At 43.0% G+C, this 19,352-nt stretch overlaps 1 protein-coding gene across 17 annotated transcripts in view; it reads left to right on the forward strand.

Annotated features, from left to right (window-relative positions):
• The window catches only part of arvcfb (ARVCF delta catenin family member b), a 217,629-nt gene that overhangs the window by 102,699 nt on the left and 95,578 nt on the right, over window positions 1-19,352 (forward strand). For 3 of the 17 annotated variants that reach the window (XM_020093822.2, XM_069524218.1, XM_069524220.1), the window contains exon 1: window positions 5,555-5,796. The exons of 11 other annotated variants lie outside the window; for them this stretch is intronic. In XM_020093822.2, coding sequence (XP_019949381.2) covers window positions 5,776-5,796 — 21 coding nt within the window. In that variant the 5' untranslated portion in view covers window positions 5,555-5,775. Of the gene's footprint in view, window positions 1-5,554; window positions 5,797-9,494; window positions 9,674-19,352 lie in introns of those variants that run through there. 3 more of the 17 variants (XM_069524221.1, XM_069524219.1, XM_020093823.2) reach the window with 3 other exon arrangements.

Here is a 19,352-nt window from a genome sequence, read left to right on the forward strand (position 1 = left end):
AGAGCGATGGTAGTGAGGCAGGAATGTGTGAAAAGATGGGCACTACACTTCTCCATAAGCGCCATTCAAACCCATCATTCTCAGCTGAATATTCCGTGCATATAGCAAGCTCAAATTCTATGTATAGAGAAGAAAGTCACCATTGAACTTTAACATTCTTTTGATGAATTACAAGCTGCTTTCAGACATGAGCTCAGGAAAATGTCTGGAGAATCGACATTTGACTCACACGACTCCTCATTTTCTGGAGTTTGGCTTTCACACATGAAGAACTTAGCAGGAGATCAGACGCGTTCGCAACAGGAAAGTGTCTGGAACATTCAGGCCAAGGAGTGGTGCCTGGTTAGAGCATGCAGGAGGCAAGAAATGATGCATAAAGTCCGCTGCTTAAAACTCTGTGTTTTTGTGTTTTCTTTTTTGGTAATTTCAGTGTCTGCTCTTATATGGCCAAAAGCTCTCAAATCTCTTTGTCCTTCCAAGTTGTCGTCTTTGTCTGTGTCTACTACGTGTATGGCTCCTCTTTTTCATCCTGAGATATATTAGATCCAGTAATGTTTCCACTGTTTTCTCACATGAGATCACTTGGACATTTTACAGACATTTTTCTAGGGGGCTGGCAGGAAAAGTTGTGGAAAATGTCCAGAGAACACTGCTGCTCACTATCTAGCATTTTAACTTATAATAAGCCATATGAGAAATCAAATGATCACTATGGCATTTTCATCTTGAACAAGAGTTCTTGACCTTTTCGAGTTTTGTCCCACTAGTATAATCAGGCTGGTAAACACGCAAAGATGTGTTTTTCTGCACCGCAGTCTGCCACACCATCATTCTTTTTTATTAGATTGTGCTCAACTTTGACTGTTTTATGAGCGTTTTCTCACTTTTAGAGCAAATGAGCATTCACAGCATCTGAGGGGGTGGAAAGAGGAAGAAACTTCACAAAATACAAAAGTATTTAGTTTTGGCCAAGCTCATCTGCACACAAACTTTGACTCTCACAAGCACCCTTAAAAACATCAATTCTTAAGCATATCTTATCACTGATACAGATTTAATGTAAAAACTATTTCCAAATCTAAGTCCAAGTCTAAAATATTACATTTTATTTTGAATATATATGATGGGAAAACACTTTTGTGGATATAAGTTGCTGATTTTGTTGTATGTCAGCCTCAAACTGCTTCATATTCTGTTGTTTGTGCTGCATTCTGTGTCCCAATTACACATGGCAGGATGAGAAACTAGGAAAAGCCTAATCCTGTTATAGTTGTATTTCAATCTCGCTGTACTGTTGCAGAAAGTAGAACCTTTTCATCTGAAGTGATGTCATTAAGACAGAACTTTATTTCCCTAAGTGAAGAGAAAATTGCCTTTTTGCGAGACAAAAGTCCCAAATAGATTGGACTCTAATCCCCTGCATCGCTGAGTAGCCATTTTTCAAGGCGAAAATAAAACATGATAGTACAAGTCATTAGATAAGGGCGTTTTTGCAAGCTGTGCCACTGTTGGAATAAACAGCAGGCAGCCTGTAGCAGCAGATCATCTTGGTCCTGTACACTCACACACATATATTATTTTTCTTATCAGGCCTCTGCATTGTCCAGTGATTGTTATAAAGTACTTAGAGCAGCAAAGTCAGTATTATCTTGACTTTCATTTTGAATGCATTTGTTTTTGCAGACCTGCTTTTTGAAAGGAGATATTTGGCTGAACTTACCTCTTTGTTAAAGTTGGATCGTAAACTTAAAAAAACTTTTGAAGTCACAATTAGATGTCACTAAAGTCTCAACCGAAATTTGAGATGATACAACATCATTTTTTGCAATGATATACCGTATATGTTCTCAAGTTACTTCTCGTTCAGTCTACGTTCCGCATCTGCTTTCACTTGTCTGTCTTTCTTTCTCTTTTTTTCTGGATCTGGTGTCTTCTTGAAAACAAAAACCATGATTTTAACAGATGAAGCTTCACTGGAGGTGTCTGGCTGTCAGCGCCGCCTTGTTTCTGCTCATGAACCTTTCTACCATCTGTTTCACAAGTACGTCCTGACAGAGTATCGCTGACTTCAGGAGGTTTGATTACAACTCCTGGATTATTCATACACCTTGTACATGCATTTTACAAGGCCCAGGCACGGGTTGACTACAGTCAAGAGAAGACAGCTTTTTTCTGACAGTAGCAGACATCCTGGTATCTTATGTAAATGGTGAATGGTCTGTATTTATATTGCACTTTTCTAGTCTTGATGACCATTTAAGCGCTTTACAGTACAATACTTTTCAGTTTGCCATTCACCCATTTACGCACACATTCATACAGTGCATCTATGGGCAGCGCTTTTTTCTATGATGGGCCATGTGGGGTTCAGCATCACCCAAGGACTCTTCGGCATGCAGATGAGAAGACTGGGATCAAACCGCTGACCTTCAGGTTGGAGGACAACATCTCTATTACTCAGCCACAGCTGCCCCTGTATCGCCTGCCTGAGGTGATGAAAACATTACAGGAGTCAATTTGAAGTGGAGCATTCAATTTACTTTTTTGTGTTTTTTCTCAACCTGTCTCAACCCGTCTTATCAATTTTTTTATATATACTGGAACCGATTGCTTATTGATACACCAGTACAGCAGTGCATTGTACCTTTTGATTTGTGTAAAGAGCAGCAGCATTTTCCAGCCATGCTAGCAACATGGCTCCATGGCATTTGTCTTCAGCTCTGGTCCAGACTGAAATATCTAATTTGGTTTAACATTCATGGTCATTAATGATCCCTTTACCTTAAAATTTGAACAACCATAAGATTGACATTTTTTGGTGTTTCAATCAGAAAAGCCTCCAATTGACAAGTGAACAAAATGTTGTGTACAAAAAGGGGAAAGTCTCCATGTGATGTCATCATTATAGAAAGCTGGTAATGTTATTTTTGTAAAAATCAGGTCTGTGCAATGTTGGTGGTCCTGATGGGATGGAGAGATTTTGATGATCTCATGAGATGATGGGTGGACTCAGTTGGGCTCGACCAGGGCACTGGAGACTGTAAGAGATTGGAGAGGAGGAGGGTTGCAGCGAATCACTGAAATGAAAGCGAGAGAGAGGAGAACAGATTTAAAGTGTGACAGCAATGACATGATGGGCTGATTGAGATTGTCACGACATCTGATTGGATTACACCTACAGCCAGCTGATTAGAAAAGGCACCGAGAGATCATTGGGAATAAATGTGTCATAAAGAAAGTGCTAAGCTTCTTGTAAGTGCGTGCGGTGACATCAAACTTGTTAAGCTGATTGCTGTTTCCTCATGTCGCTCTGCTGGTGTTTACTTTTTTCCTTTTTCCTGACCGGAACGATGGTGTTGCTTGGTCCGCTCATCAAAGTTGTGAACATTGACACCACCTTTGACTCAAGGGGGAGGCGGCTCCCTCTCGCAATTCGCGGGGCCTAATGTAACTGAACTTCTAGGGCTGCTCTGAGTAAACTATTCTGATTTGAGATATACCACAAATCCACGCCCCTAAATGGAAATTTGACTCACACATACAATGCTTCTTATCTGCCCCCATGAGTCTTCCAGAGCACCAAATGGATTTTAAACAAGGTTATGAAATCACTCAACATTTAAATGGCTTCATTGGAATGTGATGCTGCAAATCACATAAGAGAAGCAAATGAAATGCAGCTGAAGGTAGAGATATTTTTCTGACTGCTTTTTGAGATGTAATTGGATGAATTCTTAATCATATTGTTGAGCATAAAGAGGTCTCGCTGTAATGGTGCATGGTGGGCCAGGTCTTTCATTAAGAACAAATGGAGCAGTAACATTCAGGGAGATGAAATAACACTGCCAAGCTTGTGGAATGCAAAACCTCAGACATTTCCGCTCCGTTTGGGATTTCTCCTTTTTTTCTGTTTTCAGTTTTTTAGTCCAGTCATCCTTTTTTATCTTCTCCTGTTCAGACTTCACTCAAAGTTGTCCTTAGTTAAGCTTCTCTCGACGTTATTAGATTAACATTCCTATTCAGTCTTGGTCACAGTTATAGACGTTTGAATGTGAATTCTTTCACGTACGTCCCACCCCTCCCTTATATCAAGTGCAGTGAGTGGAATGGGACAAAGAGTTGAAGAAAAGAAGCTGTGTGTGTGTAGGGTGTAAAAATGTGCAGAGTATGGGGTGCCTTTGCTTCAGTAGGGGCAACTTTTGTTTTGCGTGTGAGCCCCTGTTCCCCCCGTCCTGCTCCTACTCCTCGCCTCTCTCTGTCTATGCCAACGAGGAGGAGGGGTTGACGGGCTGACAGACAGATGCAGCTGGAGCGTATGGAGGGAGCTGGTCCCACCCCACTAAGATGCCAGAGATAGAGCGAGACATTGAACCAATGAGAGGAAATGGAGGAGAGCGAGAGAGAGGAGGAGGAGGAGGAGGAGAGAGCTCCTGCACAGCTCCTACTGCCTGTCTGGGAATCCTCCTTTCTATTAACACACCTCCTCTTCCCCCCTCTTTTTTCTCAGCCCCAGAGGTTTTTGTTCTCTCTAGCTAACTCTGTGTGTGTGTGTGTGTGTGTGTGTGTAAGTTCAGCTCCATTTCTTTTCTTGGATTCCTGCTTTCCATACCAAGAGGGGGGTAGAGCAAAGCAACGCCACCCCCCATCTCTCTCCATCCCATACATCCAGAGAGCATCTATGCAAAGAAGAAAGCAGAGTCCTTTATTCACATGTGTCAAACATGCTTCACATAGCCAGAATTACACTGGATGTGAAGTGATTTTTTCTTTCAAAATAAAAGCACTACTGTTTCCACAAAAAAAAAATACAATTGCAGCTTATATTTGTCATGAATGTGTGATGTCTAAATCCTAATTCTTCTTACCTAGTATATGCAATATTCTCATATTTTCCTGTTGTCAAATACAGTAAACATACAATTTAAAATATCAGACATGACTTTCTTTCTAAGCGGGACTGCATCACTAGGCCTGCTGAATGACTTGACCTCTAATATGGAGAGGGTGCATACGTTTGTGTGTGTTGCAGTGGTCAAATGGTGGCTATGGCAGATACTCAATACCCCATTATGTGAAACTGTAGTTCATCAACTGACAGCTCTTCAAGATATTTTTAGAGCCTTTTATTGTGACCAGTCCAACAATGCTTTATAATCAGCATCTTTTGATATGTGACACATGTCAGGTGGATGGATTATCAGAGGTGAGGCGCTCACTTACATAGATTTGAATGAATTGTAGAACAACACTCGAGAGAAATTAGCCTTTTCTTTGCATAGAGGAAATCATACATCTTTTACTTGAATTCATGAGAGATCCTATTCCAAACACATGAAATCAACATTTTTCTATTCTATTATAAGAGAATTTTATCTTGTGACAGGATGGCATCGATCTACATCTTTGATAGTAAGCAGTTCTCCGACGTGGCTTCAAACGTAGCCGTTCTTTTGTGTGTTTCAATCGAGGCATGAATAAAGCTGCAGCACGTTTTGCGAGTGTTTTATTGTGAAAGGGCCGGCGGCTGGCTTCCGGTGCTGCTCTGTCTCAGTGCGTGCGTGTGGACGCAGCTGAGCAGAGGATGGCTGCCTGCGTCTGAGCCGCTGCTCTGCGCGCACACAGCGAAAACTCCGCGTACACACACGAGGAGCCCGTGAGGGGAGGAGAGGAGGCGCAGGAGAACTTTTTCCCCAGAGGAGGAGATAGTTGTCACACGTTTTCCCCGGGAGCGTTTTATTTTTTTGCGGGAACGAAGGTGGGGACATTTGGACCATCATGCCTGCTGAAGTGAAGCAGGTTAGTGTTGCCGGGGCTGCCCGGTCTCCCTCTCTTCTCTCTCCGTATCTTCTCCAGCCTGTCTCTCTCTTCTCCTCTGTCTCCTCCTCCTCCTCACTGCTCCTCATCGTTGGATCGTGTTGAATATTTTCAGTTTTACTCCACACCAACACTTTGTGTCCTGTGCGGGAGCTTTGTCTTCATCCATCCTTCAGCAGGAATGTGTGTGTGTGTGTGTGATGTGTGTGTGCACGTATGTATGTACAGTCTGTGTGCATGTGTCGTGTACATGCCTGAGTACAGGCTGCTGCATGACATCAGATACACTGAGGACTGTGTACTTACACCTCTTAGTGACCCTTTCATGCTGTAAATAGTCACGACCATGAGTTATGCATAGTGGTGGTCCTGTGTGTGTGTGTGTGTGTGTGTGTGTGTGTGTGTGTGTGTGTGTGTGTGTGTGTGTGTGTGTGTGTGTGTGTGTGAGAGACTTATGACCTCCCTGACACATTCATGGTCTCCGACCTGTCCGTACCATCCTATAGAATGATGAGGTGTGATCACGGGACAAGCAGTGAAGTATTAAAAGTTCGTCCCTGATCATCGCCCGTGAGGCTCTGAATGAGCCCCTGACAGGATTTATAGTCTGAGCTGTGGTGCCAGTTGTGTGTGATAGACATGGCACTAAACCCTTTTGTCTACAACTTGCACAGATACCGCAGGAATGTGCAGGAATCTGCTCTTGTTAGCTCTTGCCAGTGTGTTACTGTGTCTGTGTGGGTGCGTATGTACCAAAGGCATGATGTGCATACGTTATTGGACGTGTTCCCCGTGTTTGAAGTGCATCCACAGGCAGCCTACACCATCACCACACTCTTTTCCCCAACGAGCTTGGCAGCCCTCACATGCGCATACAAGGAAGAGAGATATCCAAAAAGAAAGAGGGAAAACGGAGGGAATAAAATCTGATTGAATAAGGTCAACTTCTCATCATTTGCTCTCCTCCGCTAGGCTGAGAGGGGTGGAGTTACCAAACCTCTGTCTGGCAGACAAAAACATTCTGTCAGCTCACCACCTTGCTCTGATAACAATACTTTTACAACCACCCCCCTGGAGGAGTGCCACTCGATAACTTGAGGAGCCTCGAGCCAAAAGGAGACCTGCATTTCGCCCTCACACACTCACTCTTTCCGTCTCTTGGTTTTGATAAGTTTGAAAGCTGTACTCCAAGTGCACGTTGATGGATCAAAAGCAGGACGAATGTTGCCTGCTGTTATCCGTTGGCTTGGAGTATGGGAATGTGATGAAATGCATGTCCACAACTTGAGAGCATGTCCTCTCCAAATGCATCCCGAAGTGGGTCAAAGACCATGGCCCCCGTATGACTGAGATACTTGGCATACTTCAGGGTAGGCCTGCATCATGGCGTGACCTTTTCAACCCAGCATTCAACATTCCACAGCAAGGAAGCACCTGCTTGGGCTGCGCCGAAGGAGATGAGGGGTCAACATGTGTCCAAGTCACACTTAAACCATAGATGGATCAATTTCAGCACCCATGTTCTTGTTTTGGTTTTTATTCTCCTTGCTCAGATATGGCTTTTACGCCTTCAACAACATTAAGAATTGAGTTTTTTATTTTAACCCTTGACAGCTGCCGCTTTCAGCAGTGATGCTGTCCTGCTTTGTTTAAAGACTTTTTTTAAATGCTAAGAACATAGACAGCAGGGGGAAATGAGAGAGATGCTGCTCTGCCTTGACCCCATGTTAATGCTGCAGCTGAGCTTACAGTAAGTAAATGCAGATTACTGCATCCCTCAATTAGTGGGGGAGCCTGAACCAGACCACGTCTGAGTTAAATATAAATCGGCCTTTATTTCGGAACTTTGCTCCAGCAGGGTTGTGCCCTTATCTTACGTATTTAGTTGCAGAGGCTGTAGCGGCGTCAGCTCATGAAAAATAGAAGAACAGATTTGTCGTGAAGGAGAAAGGAAAACATTATGAATAATCCAGTAGTCATCATCTTGCCAAGGTCTATCAGAAACCCGACTTTGCTTTTGCTCCTCAAGCTAGAAGGACCCGTCGGAATAACAAAATAATTCAGTGATTCAGCCAAATACTAAAGAAGGTCTCATCTTCAGACTGCGGGTTACTGCCAGCTGCCTGACAGCTAGAAAGGCTTTCAGCCACTGCAACCCAGCATTCCCCTCCTCTTGGATGCTGTTTGATTTCTTACCGAAATTAAAAAGCCATCAAACCTCATTTTTTCTCCTGCAGGGGTGTTTTAGAATGATAACTGAACCGTCCCTGTGTATTCTTTCCCATGCCTTCCCTCAGGCTCCCCTTGTGTGACAGCAGGCGAAAGTGTGCAGATCAATATTTGGAGACATGTAGAGCATGAGAAGGAGCATTGTTTTGGGGAGTGGAGGTCATACAAGAATAATGCCAATGACCGGAAACATGAGCGGTCAATAGCTGTGGAGAGTGCATCAGTGTAAGGGGCATTAACTATGGGGGGTTGGGTGCAGGATGAGAGTAGGGGGGTTATGAGTGCTGTTGTGAGTTGAAGGAGAGATGGTTTTGGAAGAGGTGTGATCATATGGTGATACGTGCCTGGTGCCTGGTGATGGCAGATGGTCTTCCCGTAACACAGCCTGTCCATACTGGCCATTCTCCCCATGTTTCCCATACCGCTCTCATGGCTGCTCATGACCCAGGTTATAACACAACATGGCAACAAGTACCAAACAGATGTACGCTGGCAAAACAACTTTACTTTACTTGGCATCTATAAATAATCATATTTTGTCTAATTTGATATCATATGTTTTAATTCCTTCGTAGGCTGATGATAGTTTTTAAATTTATGGTAATACCACTATCCTCCAGTAGTCAAACAAACATACCAAACATTTGTTGGTCCCAGCTTTTTTCTGCTCTCCTCTTGTTTTTATAATTACGAATGAAATATGTTTAGACTAATCATCCAACTAAACAAGTATTCAAGTATATTTTGAACATCTTTTAGACTCATTGAAGTGTTTGGGGCTACATGGTATAAATTGACACTGCTTGTTTAGCAGTTCAACAGTCCTCAACTGAGATTAATTAATTATTCATGACCTTTTTTGTGTTTTCACTCTCTGTTAGTTGACTAATTGATTAAATAGCGTGAAGACTAAGTACTGACACTTGGAATAAAGTCTGTGCTGCCGACAAAATGCTCCTGCCTATTTGCTAACTTTGCTTGTTCAGTTATTTAGACGTCTTGTTCAGTTGAGAACTCCTTCCTTCAGTTTGAGCACATTAGCTACACAACTGACTCGTTGATTTGCCAACTATTGTCTAGATCTAAAAAAAAAAAGTAAACTGATTAAGTAATAATGAATATAAAAACTGCAGCTCTACTTTTTACTGCGTAAAAGTGAAGTGTTTTTATATATTATCTCTCTAAGATATCTACATGTCGTTCAGATGCCGTGGTGATTTTATCAAAGATAGTAACTTTTTTTTAAATCTCCCAATGCAACACTAAACCAGACATCTGGTCTGCCAAGTGGGTTTGAACAAACACTGAGAAATATGTGCAAATGCTATTTGACCCCAGCAAGTCTGACACTGCACTATACATAGTACAGTGTGTTTTTCTGCTGTGGATCATATGAACATACCCTCAAGTTTTTGGTGTTTACTCTGTGGTTGTGTTCTGTGGGTCACTAGGGGTAAACGCCGCTCAACCTTGGCACTAGAGACTTCCCCCTTTCTTCGGTCCTAACAGCCTTGGATGGCTGACAGTGCCACAGACGCAGGTCCGCACTCGTTCACTCACTGTCTGACCACAGGCGATGACCATAATGCTCTCTCAGCTTTCATCATCACGCTGATGGAATTAAAAAAAGGTGAGTGGCAGCAAATTGGAAGGCTGGAGGGGGGTGCTGGAGATGGATGCTCTCATACTGCTATGTTTGGAAACAGCGCTGGGGAAGACGAAGCTGTGCATTAATGAGATGGCAGCTTATTATCTTGCTGGAGCTGGGTTTTTTTACATATTCAGCTTAACAGCGTGCCTGCTTTCAAGAATGTGTGCAGGCTGCATACAGTATGAAGCCTGTATACATTTATGGATTTAATACACAACATTGGGTTTTCCTCTATTACATTCAGTTCTGTTAACTTCCAGTAACTGGTGAATGATGTCTTAGGGTGAATGTTTTGTGTTTTTCCTGCCATTAAATACCGTAAATCCTCCCGAGGTGAGGTGTAGGCACAGTGTCAGACCATTCCCCTCTCAGCACACAAATACACACACATGCTTAGGGCTACAGAGGAACATCAGTTGGATCTCTGGTTTCTTTACTAACTCTTTGTTTGCAGGGCACAGACAGGGCATCCCTGTTTATAAGGGAGTGGGTTTCGCTTCCCTGTGTCCAATAAACACCTTCATATCTGTGCAGCTGGAAGCCAGCAACACAAGCCATGTTTATGATAACAAAAGCCATTTGCCTCAGAGAAAACAGAGGAATATTCTTCACATTTACCTTTAACATAACATCGGACTGTCACCGGTCAATGAAGACTCTGTTGTGGACGTTGTTTTTCCCTCTTATCTGGTGCTCCATGCAGAGGACACTGCTGTCACCCAGACCGTCAATCGAAGAGGGATCTAGTTCTGGGGCCTTTCTCAAAGCACTGGGACTTCTTTGACAGTTATGTATAGTTCATATAGGCTCCTCCTGCTCTGTCCTGCAGCTGAGGACCTCTTAGAGGGGCCCGCAGGGGGAAGGTCAAAGCCCTCATAAAGCTTCCCTCAACCAGAAACTCAGGAACAAATGCCTCCCTACTTCTCCCTTTCTCTATTTAACCCCCTCCAGTACCATCCACATTGTACTAGGCAGCACATGCAGCGCAGCCGTGGGGGCTGGGGGTGCGGCTCCTCTTGCGTGTTTAGTCTGGAACTTTCTTTTGAGGGATTAGCCCACTTCCTGCCTCTGGACCGGCCGCTGGAAGCAGTTGGGATGGCAGAGAGCATCGATCCTCCATCATCGTACCATCTGTCTAATGCTGCCTTTTGGGATTAATGATTTCCTCTGACAGCTCTTTAGTAGGGCTCCATCAGTGTCCACTGACCATTCAGATTACACTGACATGTGGCAATCCAAGGAGTTTGCTTGGAGCATCCTCAGTTTATTTAGGTCTCCTGTGAGGAGTCAGCACAGTCATAGGGGCTTTGGAAAGCCAGCCAACTATGCAAATGTAAAGTGGAGAAAAATTGCAAATTAAATCTACATGTTTTCTCAAACTCTATTGTTAATTCTGCCATATGTTTGGCTCAGAATCTGTGAATGGTTGGTTGAAGCTCTCACCAGCTGACCAGCTGTGTATTGACTAACTTTGAGTTTTATCAAACGTTCAGTTTGTTCAGTACTGTAATTTTGTCACAAACATATGCTATGATTCTTTTGTCAGGCTGCGCTTTCATTTTTTTTGCCAAAGGGTCGTATTGGCCCATTATATCTGAAAAAGAAAACAGTGTGTCAATCCATGTTTTGCTGACTCAAAGCTCAGTAACAAAGCCTGTAGGGAATTTTAAGTGAAGAAGGACAGTTACTGACCCACTGACAGTTGAAGTACGCTGATGAGGTCCAACCCTTTTTTAGAATTCCGGTCTGATCCTTGCAACACATAATAGTTGCTGTATAACTGCTGATGGCTGTGGTCCAGGGAGCAAGACAAAAAAGAGAGGAGTAGATCATGAGAGGGAAAGTCCAAACCACTGTAAGCTGACCGGCCTTCGGGCCACAGCAGCCTTTGTTACATGTAGCCACAGTTGGCCATGTTCTGGCCCCCGCCAGGCTTGCACACAAACATTTTGGTAACCAGTGGCAAGAGTTCAGCCAAACCAGTAACAGAACCTATTAAAATGGGAAATCTAAACAAGTTCCTGGCATTCTGAGGACTGCTGCCAATTCTTCTCATGGACAACAGTCTCTACAGTTCAATGATTATTACAACAGGGGTATCTAGACACTGGGCTGGTTGTCATGTGCCATTACATGTGATAGCACAGTATGGTTACTCATCTCCTCAACTCCTTTTAATTTGTGCTTAGCCCATTCCCAGAGGAGCCACCGGGGAACAATGAAGTGATGCGCCTCCTCGCACATTCCACATGGCTCTATTGAGTTGTCTAATGAACCTCTACTGCATGCGGGGCCTGCGCTGGCTGCTGGGGCTCCACAAAATACCATCTCGGCCCATCACACCCCCTCATATTTAATTTGTTTGGAATGTGTAATAGGCTGTGAAGTGGAGCGTGGTGCAGTGTTGATCTGTGCCAGCCAGGTCTGCGGATATGGAGGGACAGGTGCCAGCCATCAGTGGAAGGTGCTGTACTTAACACTGTGTGCTGAATTGGATAGTGTACAATCCTGGCCCTCTTGTGAGGGCTTTTAGAGCTGCCAGTATCCTGTTGCTCAGGCCAAGCAAGCTTTTAGTTTGGTAATAGGACATCGTAGTCGTGTGTTCTTTTTCTGGATTGCGGGCAGCAGAAAGTTGGAGAGAAAAGGTTGTGTCATACAGTTCCTGATACATAAAGCAGGGTACAAATTACTGTCTTTATGTGACTCAATCCTGCAGGATCAGAGGGAAATCATATTGGTATTCACAGAATGAGCACATCGAAAGGAATACAAAATAAACCAATTGTCTTAATAATGGTCCCATTTGTCACAGATAATATATTCTGCTTTCAGTATTAATTTGTTCCCTATATTTTGATGAAATATTCGACATTTAGCAGCCTAAATGACAATTTTGCTTTATTAGGTAATGCAGTGGGAGAGTGTTTCTGTCTGAGAGAGTGAGAACAGTTCATGACCTGATGCATAGAGTCACTGGAACTTCTCTAACATTATTTGAGCTTTTACTAGTCTCAATAAAAACAGACAGTGATATAAAAAGCTCCAATCTCCTGTTGCAGTGGTTTCATCTGTGCTGGTACACATCAGGAAAGTAAATGTATGTTCTGGAGATTTAAGTATATTACTTCTTTAATACTCAACTATAAAGAATCACAGTCTATGTTTTCCTAACTGGTTATTTGGCCACCATAACCATGGCACTGTATGCATGTTTATTTCCCAGTGGCTGTTATTCTAAGTTGCCATTGGTTACTAAATGATTTTCCTTTATCCGTAGTGATTCAGTGGGGGCCTACATTTGATACCCTGGTTGATCAGGAACTATACTAAGGCATGTGTTCCTTTCTTTCTTACCTAGTCAGATTCAGAATGTGTGGAAAAGAGTGCACTAAACCCTGCAAAGTTTTCAGAGTTAAGCAAACAAGGCCTGTTGACACAGACCTCCTTGAATTCCAGAATTCTTTCCATCATATTCTAGTACAGTTAAGAGACGCTTAATCCAATAAAACCCACTCTTCGTCTGTTTTGTGCTCTGTCCCCCTTGAATCTGCCTCTGTGTGTGTGTTGGGGGTGAGATGGGGGGGTAAGTTCCTCTGAAGGAGTGGCCAGCTGCAGCCTCTGTTGTTCAGGCCAAAGGGAGCATAGGGAGTGTTTTTGGGGTCACAGAGCAGCTACATTCCAAAGTCGAATTCTCAGATGGGAGCACTCATTCCTCACTCTGCTCCAAAGCCATAACCCACCTCCTCTGTTTTCCCCCTGTCACTTATCCACGGTCCTTTAAGCATGATGTCCCTGAAACACTGGTGCATATTAAGGCTGCTAGTGTCTGTAACTGGCCGGCAGGACATGTATCAATTCCGTCCTTTTGCAATGCAGATGCATCACTTACCGGTGAACTAGAAGTCATGGGCGAACAGACTGAGTGCACCCATTCCTTTATATGCCATGTTCTCATGCCGCTCATGTGACATTAACAAGACCTTATTATGGTCTTGTACTGCTAATAGTGATAAAAGTGTGCTGAGTGCTTTACCTCCTCCTGCAATTCCCTTCAGAAATGAACTTAGATGGCTTCCTACAGAGAGGGAAACACTTTTAGCATATCCTGTCAGACAAACATGTAAGTGTAAACCATGATGGGCAAAGGCCCTGTACATGCTACAAACTGCCCATGACCCATTTCAGTGATTAGCTGTCAAAACACAAAGGTACCTGCATTCGATGGCTGACAACCCGTCAGAGAACTAGTCTCGTTAGTAGCCGCCTTTTAGGCCATGGGTTTCTGCTCACTAGGTACTCACTTGGTAGGTCATCTGTCAGAAATGTGTTTTATCCAGTCACGTTGCAAATTCTCAGGGAAAGAATTCTGAGATTGGTAATAGATAAAATAATGAAAAGTTGATGAATTGGCTTGATCAAATACCTGAGAAATCAATAGATAGTATGATGTTGACGCAGAATCCTGCAATATTACCACTGTTTGTCACAGACTTCACAAACTCTAAACGTGATAACTAACTTTAATTCAGAAAGAATCTGTAATTTCCCAGTATGGAGTATATCCAGTGTAGCCCTTCTACCGATGGGATTGTAAATGTAGTATTATTTACAAAAGTTAAATGGTATCAGCAATGTGTGATTCTCCAAAACAAATATATCAATCAGTGCTAGTGTTTTACCAATGATTTAATTCTGATATATAACTCAGTGGAGTTCTGTCCTATAACTAATTCATAACTGCTGTATTTTCTGTTGTGCCACAAATTATGAATATGCAAATATGTTCATCTTCTGCTGTATTAGCGATGACAAATTGCCTGTATTCTCCGAAGAGTCAAAAATTATTCTAACCAATCTCTCTGAAATATGGTCAGCGCAGCATGGGCTTAGAGTTGGATACTAAATATTTGGGACAGTCTTCAAAGGGAAAGCTATTGTGTCCCCTGCCACATTGTGGTGTGGAAATCACAGTGGGCACGTGCACAGAGGGCGATCTGAAATTACAGGCCTCCGTCCACGCTCTGCAATTGCAATCTGAGGCTCGCAGGCAGCAGGACTGGCACAGTGTCCTCCGACCCTGGATCCCTGAAGCCACACATGGCTGCTGCTGTTGTGCTGTACTCCAGTCTCTGTGGCAAACAAGTCTCCTGTCTTGTCTCTCCAACACACACCAACAAATCTAATTAACTCTTCCTCTCGGCCGAGCGCTCCTGCCTCTGCTCTGCCACAGCTGTGCACTCTGAAAAGTCCTCACTACTTTGAATACGCTTTCTTCCTGAGTGCATGGATTTCCAAACCTTGGTAATAAAGTGCCACTTGGTAGCACCTGATCTTTCTGAGATTCATTTCAAAGTCAAACTTAGGCATAAAGCTGAGGCTTAGCTTTCATGTTTTGGGGTTCAAGGAGTGCAGAGGTCTGCAGTATCTAGAGCAGGTGCTGCAGAGGTAAACCTTCTCGACTATTTCACTGCAGATAACTTCTCCAGAGAGGAGCTGAAGTCTGCAGGATGGAGTTTAAAGCTATTTCTTTGATATGTTCACAATGCAGAGCCTGTGTGTTCCTGTGTTCATGCACAGCGTGGATGCCGAGTGAATGTCACAGATGCCTTTGTGTGCGAATTCTATGTGTATTTGAAAGAGTTTGTGAACTTTGCTGGCGGCAGCTCTGCAGGATTGTGCAGTAAGGATTTGAAGTGGGTTAGTATCTTTGTAGTGTTGAAGCTCCTGTTCACTCTCAGAGGAGCATGTGACTTCAGGTGAAATCTGCCATATGCAGACTTTACCATCTCTGTGACTGGACACATTTATGTCCCCTGTGGATATGGAAAAGCAAAAAAAATATATTTAAGATACCTTCATACTGGATTACTGTTCCCTCTGTGATTTTTTTGGAACTTATGCACCCGACTTCAAAATGCACATTCAAAAGCCGGAGTCACTGTTGTCAATATAATTTTAAATTTTTATTATGATATGGATAATTTCTCCTCCAGAAATTATATCTTTTAGCTTGAGCTTTTAGCTTGGCTGCTTTGAATGATGAGTACATGTCCTGCCCATGGTTCTTTCAGTCTTCCCTGGCAGGCAGAGTCACCTTAATTGTTGCATGCCTCTGGAACGGGTCTCATTAATGTGTCTGTTGAAGCCCCAATCTGTGTCAATGTTTTTCTTTCTAAAACATTCCTGCTCCAATGAGCATAGTTGGCCTTGAAGATGCAACAAACTGCTTTGGTTTGGTGACAGCACTCAGAAGGCTGTGGCCCGAAGGACTGATATCTTTCTTGCCTCTCTCAGGCCGTCTGATGTCAAACTGGGATCCGGCAGAGATGATGTTTCATGTTAATGTCTGCTGTGTGTGTGTGAGTGTGAGTGTGTGCGTGTGTGTGTGCGCGTGTGTGTGTCATCAGGCTGGTCCTGGGAAACAGGTGTGATGAAATATATCAGCCATGCAGTCAGACAGACACATTTCTCAGACTGTGACACCCTTATTCAAGGATGGATGTGCAGAGAATCTGTTTTGATGTTGTTCCAGAAAACCTCAATGGCATTTGCTTTGTTAACGACATTAGTGATGCTGGTACTCTCTCCTATTCAAGCTCAGTAAAAACTGTAGCAGCTAATTGTCTTTGACAATTCTGGTTAACCCTCACACAGGTAAAAGGTCCTGTTTAGAATGCAGTGAGTTTGGGGCTTTTCCTGTAAAACTCCAGAGATTTGCATAATATTGGAGCTTTTTTCCAGGATTCATTGAGGATTGAGCCAAGAATTTCACCTTTCATTGAAAGTGGCCAAAGCTTGACTCACTGTGTGTTGTCCCTCAAGTCTTTTGAAGTAATTGGGGGACTCGAACAACAGTGGTCTAATACCTCAAATGACTCATGATCCATGTGGTCTAATGCCTCAAATGACTCATGATCCATGTGACTCCCATCTTAAACTCACCCACCCACACCCCTCTCCATCCTCCATTACTTCCTTTCACAGCCTGAGGCCTACCCTTGCAGCAGCTGATGAGAGGAGGCTTAACCACTCAGGCCAAAATGAGAATCATTTCACTGCACACTACTTGGCCTTCTCTTCACTCCCCTCTGTTGCTTAATCTTTATTTGGCTTCCAAACAAGGACTGCAACTCCTGGCAAGAAAAACAAACCTCCAATAGAGGGAGATGTGAGCACCTTGTCACCATATGGAGCTCAGAGTTCCACCGAATCGCTCTCTAATCCCCGCAACATGTTAGGAATTTGAAGCCCTTGTTTTTCAGCAGAAAATAGTCCGCTCCCCACGTGGCTTCCCTTTTTTGGCGTGCAGTGTAAAAGTGCCATTTGTAATTCCCCTGTAGCTTTTTGACTTTTGAAACACACCGTTACACACATATAGAAAACCATCATTTGATTCTCGCTCTTGAGCTATTGGCTGCCCCCCTACTCCTCTGTTGTCTGTTTGGTCCATATCCATTAACATTCAGAAGACGTGCAGAAATACGAGTAAAGTGAATGCACTGAAGGCCCCATCCATATATGTATCTATCGTGAGGCATAATTGAGCCTTTAGGCTCTGGGCCTTGATCTAACCCTAACCCTTATCTCTGAGTTGACCAACACTGAGAGAGATTTCAGTTCCAGAGCAGCTTATCAGAGTTAAGTCCAGTCAGTTTTGTTCAGTTTGAATTCATTGTGTTCATTGTGATACAACAATTCACCACAGCAGTGGGTAAACCAAGAGCCTCCATTTTAATCCAGTGGAGAAATATTTATGTGTAACAATGGACATTTATTTTTTTAAAAACAGCAGCACATTTATTTATTATCCTGTTTTAGTCTGATGGGTACAAAGTGTTGGCAGCAGCAGAGGATTAGAAGACACAAGTTTGATTATAGACACATGGATGCAACCTAGAGTGTGAAACAACAATTTTTGGTGATTTGCAGGTGTTAAAAGTGACTGATCTTTTTATGTCTATTTAACATTGTAAAAATACTATATTTCAACAAGTAGTTGATTTAACATAGTAACAGAAATGTTGTGAATTATGTGATGAATCCATGTCTGTAATAAGAACAGAGATGTCTTGTCTGTCCTCACACTAATTACTGATGAATTAGAACAGTGGTTACATTAGTAAAGATAGGTCTTGGGATTTTGATCTTCTCTCGATTTAAAGCTTCTCCCGCTGCAGACAAAGACGCTCCTGCCAGTCAGCAGGTTCACTTCAGGTAATGTGAGTTATAACATTTGAAACCGAACACTCAAGAGTTTCTCTCGTCTCAGGATTAACAAACTCAGGAGTTCTCACCTGCTTCCTGGAATACACCCACAGTGTCGGCAGTGATGAAGTAAAGCAGTCATGTGCCAGACATCATTGCACCGTTCCTGTGCTGTGATGGATTGCCAGGCAGCAAAGCAGTTTAAGCAGCTTTGCTGTTCTGAGCAGCCCTTCACTGACTCGCTAAATAGCTGCTGGTGATTCAGGAGTGTCTCCCAGATGAACTGAGGCCCTCATTTCTAGTTACACAGCTGGTGACTGTGACTGAAATTTGAAGTGGTGTGGAATGGGTCCGAACAAAATATTAGGTTACGCATCATTTTCAAGTTGACATATAAATAGTGCTGCTTTTAGTTTTCCTGTAAAATGTGTTTTGTTTTCACTATCTAAGTTTATATTTTTTATTTCATATTTGAATGTCCCACATGTCATTAAAATTTGCATATACTTTCAAACTGGAGTTTTGAGAGTGAACATATGTTAAGTTGATTGTCTTTGGATGCAAATATGTTTTCTGCAATTATGTAGCAATTAACTAAAGCTGTTTACATTACAAGAGTTGATGTCATGTGGAACAGCAATGTCACTCTTGTTATAAGTTGTTGTTGCTTGTGCAGGCATCAAATCTGGAAAGAATATTTCTTGAGGTTGTGTTTTTGTGGGTTTTTGAATGGGGGGGGGGTTGGCTTAACACAGTGAGTAATGTGTAAACAGTGAGAGTCATCGTGTGTGGAGAATCATTTGTGGGGGTGTTGCATAGAGTTCCTCGTTGCATCCTTGGATCATAATGCTGAACAGACTGTTCCCTGTTTGATACATTCCACAGATTTAGCCAAGGTCTTCAGATATCATCCTTCTTCGGCCTTTGTTCACTACATCACTGGCCTCAAATATTTGTGTTCATCATTTTTGAAATATTGCCTAGTGCCTTCCTTAGGCCAGAGGACTAATGGGCTTTGGTCTGTAGAATCCACTCCACTGTTTTCTCCCTCATTGGGCCATTTGCTGAGGCCCCAGTGGGGCAGGCAACAATAGGCTTCATATGAAATATTCACCCATGACTGGGGCATTCCAGCGGGCAGTTGATCTGCACGCAGCAGTTTAGCGATTAGATAAAAATCCGCTCCGTTTGAAGAGAAAAACACAACCCCAATGCTTCCAGGGATCCAAAATAAGATTGAATGTTCATTTTGTTATTGGATGGTGCCTGTCTGCTGTCTACATAACCATTCCCTGGCACGCATTGCTCAAGGCTCTGTCTTGTCTCTCTTTGTCTATGTCAGAATTTCCGCCTAATGAAATGAGTGAGCATCAGCAGTGCTGATTTAGGAGTGATACAATTGTTACACATCTTATTTATTTACTGAAATTGCTCTCGCACTGGGACCTGGGCT

Source organism: Paralichthys olivaceus, chromosome 4 (assembly GCF_024713975.1).
Source record: "Paralichthys olivaceus isolate ysfri-2021 chromosome 4, ASM2471397v2, whole genome shotgun sequence".
Lineage (NCBI taxonomy): Eukaryota > Metazoa > Chordata > Actinopteri > Pleuronectiformes > Paralichthyidae > Paralichthys > Paralichthys olivaceus.